Raw genomic sequence first — 8296 nt, 5'->3', positions numbered from 1 at the left:
ATGGCTGCCCTGCGCCTCAGGTACCCCATCTGTAAGACGGGGATCACCTACATCTACTTCCCAGGTTTGTGGAGAGGACTGCAGGTATACAAGGTGACAGGTGCGAGTCAGGCACAAATAAGGAACAAGGTGCCTCCTACCACAAACCACGAGTGCCCTGGTGTCAGAGCCCCAAAGCCAGAGAGCAGAAGACACTTTTATCTTTGGTGAAATGATTCAGCTTCAAACTCTCTCCCAGAGAAATAACACAGGTATGGACCGATATTTAAATAGGTGTCAGCTTAGTACACTGGGAATAAAGAATGAAGAACAAACAGTGGGGTGAGTTTTGCTCTGAGACCTGTTTTCCCCACAACTACAAATTTGAATCCACTTTACATAGGTGGAAACATGAGGTATTAAAGATGGAAAGCTGTAATGCTGTCGGCGGGCAGAGGAAGCAGATGCTGGCAGCTGTTCCCTTCCCTGATTTCTAAAGAACATACTGAGGGCAAAGCTGGGCACCCCCTGCCCACGCTCTGTGCTCATCTCGGGTGCAGAAACGGACCCTCAGACAGCGGGCTTGCTCCGTCTAAGAGGACGGCTGCACTCCCTTCCCTCCTGGGGAGGGGTTAACCCAGAAACATGCATCTGCAAAACAGGAATTATTTATAAGAACACCACCCCCAACAACAAAAAAACCCTGAAATGAGCCAAAAGATCCACCAGCAGGGGAGTTACTAACTGCAGCGAGCCAGCCGCTCACCGAGCACTCCCCGTCTTTGACTATCCTGATTGAAACTACTGAGTAGTGCGTGTGATGACTATACCACACGAAGTGACACAATTCATAGGAAACTGAATAAAGGATAGGAATCCACTGCTTTTCTCTTTGCTTGTAAAATGAAATGTGACATCTGGGTGATTTTTAGACTACTTTTTGATATGAATAATGCCACTTTTGCTCCTTTCGGTATGTTTTGATAGATTCCATTTTTTTTTTTTTAGCAGTTTTAGGTTCACAGGGTAAAGTGCAGAGATTTCCCTGTACACCCTGCCCCCACATGGACAGCCTCCCCATGTCCTGTCCCTGCCCCCTATACTGACCCGTCATCACCCCCACATAGACATGACTAGTGTGCACGCAGGCATCATGCACGCTAAAGCACACTCATCGCTACAGCTTCCTACAGAGTTTTCACTACCCTAAAATCCCTCTGAACTCTGCCTTTTCATCCTCTGTCCCCTCAGCTGTTTTTTTCTACACTTCTTTTCACTGTTACCCAAGTTTTGCTCTTTCTAGAATGTTATATAATTGGAATCATGCAGAATATAGCCTTTTCAGGCTGGTATCTGTCACTCAGTAGCACACATGAATGTTTCTTCCAGGTCTTTTCATGTCTCAATAGTTCATTCCTTTTTAGCACTAAAGAAAGCACTAAACAAGTGTCTGGATGCACCACTTCCCCCCTCACCCACTGAAGGACACCTCAGTTACTCCCAAGTTTGGACCCCTACAAATCAAGCTGTTATAAGTAGCCCTGTGTGGTTTTGTGTGGACAAAGTTTTCAATTCCTTAGTGTAGAGTCCAGTGAACATGGTGCCTGATCAGGTGGTGTGAGTATATTTGGTTTTGTAAGAAACCATCAAGCTGCCTTCCAAAGTATATCACTCTGCGTGCCCACATGGCTATGAACGAGAGGGTGTGTTGCTCCACATCCTTGCCAACATTTGGTGGTGTCAGTTTTCTGGACTTAGCCTTTCTAATAGGTGTAAACTATCGATTTTTTTTTTAATTTTTAATTTTGAAGTTGTGGGAAATAATTCAGAGAACCACTGTACCCCCTCTACCCAGGCTCCCCACCAGTGACACTTTGCAAAACCATCTATAGTACAAGATCACAACCAGGAAAGACCCTGATACAAACCACCAACTTTATTCACATCTCACCAGTTTTAATCATACTTGTGCACATGCATTTAGTTCTATGTGAGTTTTCCCCACAGCTGATTTGTGGGGTCCTCACTATAGAGTTCAGAGACAGACCAACTGCTCTCACCCAAACAGCCACCTCCTGTCCATCCAGCTTTTTGGTTTCACCTTAGTTACTGAGTTGCGTGTGTCAGATAAATCTCTCGCAAGAAGTGTGTGGAGGTGAGTTTTGCCTTTGGACCCAACCTAAGAGTCTCCTTGTGACAGAAGGTGTTTATAATTCTGAGAAAGTGCAGAGATGACTATCCTTTAACATCAGGTGATGTGTTTGTGTGTGTGGGGGGGGTGCATTTCACTGGTTATTTCAACAAACAGAACAGGGCACAGAACAGTGAGTGAATCTCCTTGAAATCACAGAACTGGTAAGTGACAGTGGAGGTCTTGGAATGCACTGACCCCAGGGTCACTCAACTAACCCCCAGGCCAGCTTTCCCTCTGGAGTGTAAAATAGTTTCTCTCCCACCAGACACCCTGCTGTCATGGCTATGGAAGCAAGCAGAGACGTCGCTATCCCAGAGACATCTCAGACCGGCCAAGGTGAGCTCTCTCCTCCCAGCCGTGCTCACTGGCAGGTAAGGCCGAACCCAGGGGTGGCTGTGGACGAGAAAGAAGGGAAGTAAATGACCCAGAAAGTCTACAAGTACCAGGTCCGCTGGGGCTCAGCAACCACGCTGGGACACTGCCTGGTTCCCAGCGTCGTCCCATTCCGTCCTCACACCCTTGAGGCAGCTTCTCCATCCCTGTGGCTTTTCCTCTTCCTGCTTGGAGGCTCCCAGGGCTCCATCTTGGTCTCTGCTGGCACTTTCTCCCTAGCGTATCAGGCAGTCTTATGGTTTTAACTACTTTCCACAATGACAACTCCCAAATTTAAGTTCCCAGACAGGACAGACTGTCCATCCACTGCCGACGCAACCTCACCTGAGGCCTACGGGCCTTTGGAGCTTAGCCTGCCCCAAACAGAACTCTCCAGCCGGCCAGGAGCCCTCAGCCCTTCCCAGCTCGGGACATGGTGTCCCCACTACCCAAACCTTTCTCATCCTGAGGTCACTGAGGACTCTGCCTTGGTGCAACCTGTGTCTGCTGATGAAACCTGTGGGTTCCTACAGGCACCTGGCTCCCCTCTTCCTCCTGGCTGGGTCCAAGCTGCCATGACTCCAGCTCCGACTGGCAGCACCCCCCGAGCTGGCCCCCCATTGCTTCTCCCGCCAACCTAGAGTCATCTCCAGACCAAGGGGCCACCCTAACAGTTACATGAGCTGGCACACAGGTGCCCCAGGGCCAACTTGGCTTTTATAGATTGTATCAAAGGGAGGTAAGATCAAGTCCATAGCTCAATAATTTTTGACATCCAAGTCCCTGTCCCCAGATTGAGTTATAGAACAGGGGTTCCCCCCAGTCACCCCAAAGGGACACTAACAGCTCTGTGGACACATGTTTCTACAAATGCACGTGCAATCTCTGAATCAATCTAGCAATCAGTCGGTCAGTCGATCAAAGTGCCCCTTTCTCCAGACAAACACAACACGTGCTCCCCGCCCCTGGCCTCAAGTCTCACCAGGTGGTGAATAGCTCCTAGGGTGGATTCAAACCCCTATATACTCGGGGGGTTTGCAGTTTCCATAATGTGACTATGTCCCTAGGCATATAATTTGTACCAACGGCCTTAGAAATTGTTGCCTTGTTCTGTGAAGACGGTCACTGTTTGTTCCCAAAGCCACGGCCTGGAAACCAGACAACAGATCCACTGGCAGCAGAGGGAAGGTCAAGTTACCGTGTGTTTATAAAGTTAACTACTCCATGAAAAATTTAAAACTACCGGTCCACACACAACACTGATGCATTTCACGGTTATACCTGGAGTCATATTGACGGAAGAAACCAAATTAACGGACTCCTACATGAGCACAAGGACAGGAGAACTCACCAAGAAGGGGGGAGTGGGGACAGTGTGGTCCCCGCGGTGGGGCTCCGGGGACCCTCTCTCTGTATCTGCATGGGGGCCGGGACTCAGCTGTCAAAAACCACTGAGCTGCGAACTTGATCTCCCTCCCTGAGGCAGGTAAGCTACGCTGTGATACGATGTGTAAAATATCGGCAAGTATCAGTGCGTGCCAAGGGCCCCTTATTATTTTAGACTAAAATAACGGCGCATCTAAGCTCCTCCCGCACCAGAATTGCCGAGGTGACCGGGTGCTTCTCGTTTCCAACCAGAAACTCACTTGGCCGAAAGGGACGCGTCTCACTCTTCCCGGGACAGAGCCAGCGCGGACTTGCTGCCTCGGGAGCTGCTGGACGGCCAGACGGGGAAGGGACGCGCGGCTGGCGTTGGCTGCCCAAGGTAACACAGACGGCCTGGCCACTTCGGCCAGCGCGCTCTGAACAACCTCGCACTCTGGGACCGCGGGGCTCCGCTGTCGCCGTCAGCGCGGGCCTGTCCCTCTCCAGCCTCCAGACACAGGCGTGTTCTAGACATCAGGCGACGGCAGTGTCTAAGGCAGCAACTGCCCAGCTCCCGAGCTCCCGCGCTGGGAGTGCCGTGAAGGGGCCACTCGCTCTTCCTGGCCAAAGAAGCCCGCAGGTGCCAGTGCACGAGTGGATTTTGGCCCAGCTACTGTCCTGCAGCGGCTGGAGCAGCACCAGCCTCCGGCACCAAGCGGGCCACCTGCGGTACTTGCCAGTGGAGGGGCCTCAGCAGCGCCCCCTGCAGCCGGGCCACCGCAGTACTTGCGGAGGGGCCTCAGCAGCGCCCCCTGTAGCTGGGCTGCGGCTGGACAGTGTCCCTCACACCCGGCCTGGCAGGAACTCGCCACATCCAGGCGGCTCGTCCAATTCAGAAACCCAGGAGGTCAGGCTTCCACGGCCTCCACCCTGTTAATGAGGACATCAGCGCCTGTGCCAAACGGTGCTGTGAGTCCCTGCAGCTGTTTCTATTGTTGTTTGTTTGTCTTCATGCAAGCTGAGAAAACACCGAGATCGGGGTGGGCTAGATTGTGGGGCTGCCGGCAGGGTCACCCTCTGAGTCTTCACCTGTGACCTCCCCACGGCCCCTGCCAACCTTGTGCTCTGGAAACTGACTGCAGCTGCAGGTCAGCTGACAATTAAGCCTCGGTGTATTAAATCATTGACACCAGAGGGGTCTGGGTGGGTGTCGGGTTTTAACCTTTCCCATCGCGCGTGCATGTGTGTGTGTGGAGAGAGGGGGGACTTAAAATTAAATGTGCACCTGCCCGGTGAGGGATTCCCGCGCCAGCTGGCAGAGGAGGGTGCTGTGGCGGAAGGTCTTGCAGCTCTGAGCCCCATTCGAGGCGCCCCCTTGGTTCCCACCATCCTCTGGGCCACCGCGTCTTCCCCTGCTCCTCTTCCCTCCGTGGAGCCTCACAGGAAGGTACTCAGGCCCTCTCGGGGTTCCCCCCCACCCAGGGCCCTGAGCTCCACTGGGCCAGGGAATCACCACTGGCCTCTTCAGCTCCCCCTGAAGGAGTCCGCTGGCCGCATGTAGCCCGAAGAAGGGACAGGAAGGGGCTGCTTGGGACCCCTTAGCCCTCTCTTGTGAGATACAGGGCAGGTCCCTGGCTGCTTCCATGGAGGACCCAGCCATGTGCTTGAGGGGTCAAGTACAGCTGGCCACGAGCCTGGGAGAAGGTGCAGGTTAGTGACTGTCGACCAGGACCCCGTCATTCCAGACAGCCAAGGGGCAGCCGAGGAGCTGAACGGAGGCCACTGCCCTCCTCACACTGTCAGGACCTCCAAGCTCCCACCACCGGGCCCCGCTGCCTCCGACTCTCCCAGGCCCGCCCTCCAGCGTCCCGGGGCCCTAATGACAAGGATGCTGGCATTGATTGCCTCTTCCTCGAAAGAACAGTGGGTTCCCTGAGCGGCCGCCGGCCGCCAGGAGGGCCGACCTCCCGACCTCCAGTGCTGCTTCTCTCGCCCTGGAGCCAGCGGGCCCCGGGACCTCCTCAAACAGGCAGGGGGACGGGGGTGTGAGGGAGAGGCAGGGAGGGTCCAGACTCAGGAGTGGCAGGAACCCCGGGGTCACACAGGCCTGAGAATGTGGCTTTCCCATCCGAGAGATGGACGAGAGCTCCCCCCTCCCTCCTCCACAGAGGCAAGGAGGACGTTCTGGGTGAAGATGTGGAGAAAGGCGATGGAGAGCTGTCGGCTGAAGAAAGAGCCTTTCTGGAGGAGTACCCTTTCCTGAAAGAGGAGCTGGAAGAGGGCATCAGAAAGCTCCACGCCCTTGCGGACCAGCTGGACACCACGCACCGGGCTCTCACCAAGACCAGCGTGCTGGCCGGCTCCATCGCCGTGGTCTCAGGCACCATGAGCATCTTGGGGCTGGTGCTGGCTCCTGCCACCGCGGGGGGCAGCCTGATGCTCTCTGCTGCTAGCAAGGGGCTGGAAACCGCAGCCGGGGTCACCAGCATCCTGACCAGTGTTTGGGAACATGTCCACAGTCAAGGAGCCCGCGCTCAGGCCAGCAGCCTGGTGCCCACCCGTGGCCCAGAGGCCAGGGAGGCCGGAGAGAGGGGGGTCTCCTACATGACGGCTGCCAGTCAGCTTGTCTATAATTATGGCAGCACCCTCAAGGAGATCCAGAAGCACGTACGTGCCTTGCAGGCAGCCAGAGCCCAGCCGCACCTGGTCGCGGCCGCCCGGCGTCTCCAGGCCACCGGGCACCTCTCGGCCTGGAAGCGCAGGCAGGTGCACGGGGCCTTCCAGGGCACGCCGCTGCTGATGACGAGAAGCGCCCGCTGGCTGGGGAGCGTGATGACCGGCCTCTCCCTCAGCCTGGACTTGACCGTCCTCCTGAAGGACTGGAAGCATCTGAAGGAGGGAGCGCGGACGGAGCTGGCGGAGGAGCTGAGGGCACAGGCCCAGGAGCTGGAGGGGCAGCTGAGGGAGCTTGCCCAACTCCTCGAGAGCCTGCAGCAGGTCAGCCAGCTGCAGGGGCGCAGGGAGGGGGCTGAAGCTGGGCCCCGGGGGCACCGAGGGCCACAGGAGAAAAGGTGTCAAGGAAGCAGCCCCTCTGGTGTGTGAAGAGTGTGTGTGTGCTGAGGATTTGTGGCTGTGGAGCCAAGATAATGCCGCGCTCCGGGGCAGGCCTGGCCATGCCTGCTTCTCCCTGTGGCCTCTGAGGGCCTTGGGCTGGGCGGGGGGGATCTCCACCTGTACAGAAGAGGGCCCTGAGCCACAGGGAGGACTAGGGAGTGAAGCACGGCCCCTGACCGCCATGGGCTGAAGCCGTGAGCCCCCTTGGGACTCCTTGGAGATGGGGCCTTTCGAAGGTGTTTGGACATGAAAGAGGTCCTGGGGCGGGGAGGTGGGGGAGCGTAATCCACAACGCTCGGCCCTTATCAGGGGAAGAGGGAACACAGGCTGCTCTCGCCTGCACCCTGGGCCCTGCGATGACGCCTTCTGCCAGCCAGAGTCCTCCCTAGAAGCGGGTCAGCCTCCAGGACTTGGTGAAAACGTGCCCTGGGTGTGCGAGACACCAGGCTGTGGAGTTCTCGTCTGGGGCTCGCACTCTGCGAGGGAGCTTTGCAGCGCGCTGGGGCTGGCAGAGGCGGGGAGCCCGGCTTCAGAAGCCCCTCTGCAACTTCCCTGCCACTGGTGTTCTTGCGTCTTTACAGAAACTCTTGCCCCCCAAAAGGCCGATGAGCTCGTCTTCGGAGGAAGCCACCGGGACTGTGCCTCCAGCCCCAGCCCAGCTAGGGGAAGCAGGAAGGCAGGTGGCGGGCGAGCCTACAGGTGGGCAGAGCCCAGGTCCCCGGGAGGGGTAGTGCGCCCCCTGGCGGCGGAGCCCCCAAGCCGGGAAGGACCCTCCCGAGGGCCGCACTGGGGTCGAGTCACGTGGCTCTGACTGCGCGTGGGACCCCCCAGGTCTGCGAATGCAGGAGCCAGGAGGGGGAGGAGCGTGGACATGCAGGAGACCTGCGTGTCCCCTGCTGAGTCCTGTAAAGTCAGCCTGCCCCCTCCGGTCAGCCCCTCCCTGTCTCCTCGCCCCTTCCCTGGGTCCGAAGTCATTCTAGTTCCGTCCTCTGCCCCCCACTCACTCGCAGGCACAGTGACAGTCGCAGGCGGGCAGCGGTCAGGCTGCTGCTGAAAGGACGGGCGGGGTCCTGGGGGAAGGGTATTTTGTGTTTCTTCTAACCGGCCTTCCAGTTGCCTCTCTCTCTTCCTCCCCACCCAGGGAGGTGGCAGCGTTGGAGAAGATCCTGGGTTTGCACACAAAAGGAGGTCACTGGAACCTGCCCCATGGGAATCCGTCCAGGGGAGAGAGAGGCCCCCTGAGCCGCTGCCCGCGGCTTTCACCCAGTCCCC

At 56.8% G+C, this 8296-nt stretch overlaps 1 protein-coding gene across 1 annotated transcript; it reads left to right on the top strand.

The window, feature by feature from the left end:
• Window positions 1-7755, top strand: LOC101619661 (apolipoprotein L6). The gene is made up of 4 exons (XM_004676469.1): window positions 1-64; window positions 4184-4310; window positions 6079-6907; window positions 7606-7755. Exons 1-4 carry the CDS (start codon window positions 1-3, stop codon window positions 7753-7755), a joined length of 1170 nt encoding a protein of 389 aa, XP_004676526.1.
• The last annotated feature ends 541 nt before the right edge of the window (window positions 7756-8296 follow it).

The sequence above is a fragment of the Condylura cristata genome, unplaced genomic scaffold (genome assembly GCF_000260355.1).
Source record: "Condylura cristata isolate star-nosed mole 26May11 unplaced genomic scaffold, ConCri1.0 scaffold00004, whole genome shotgun sequence".
In the NCBI taxonomy this organism is placed as follows: Eukaryota; Metazoa; Chordata; class Mammalia; order Eulipotyphla; family Talpidae; genus Condylura; species Condylura cristata.
This window is presented reverse-complemented; position numbering and strand designations above follow the sequence as displayed.

What these genes read in the sequence shown, in the direction of transcription:
- LOC101619661 (XM_004676469.1), top strand. Translation starts at nt 1, where the DNA reads ATGGCTGCCCTGCGCCTCAGGTACCCCATCTGTAAGACGGGGATCACC. An exon ending in GCTGGCGTTGGCTGCCCAAG is followed by an intron (nt 4,311 to 6,078) that starts GTAACACAGACG and finishes CCTCCTCCACAG; the next exon opens with AGGCAAGGAGGACGTTCTGG. An exon ending in TCCTCGAGAGCCTGCAGCAG is followed by an intron (nt 6,908 to 7,605) that starts GTCAGCCAGCTG and finishes GCGTCTTTACAG; the next exon opens with AAACTCTTGCCCCCCAAAAG.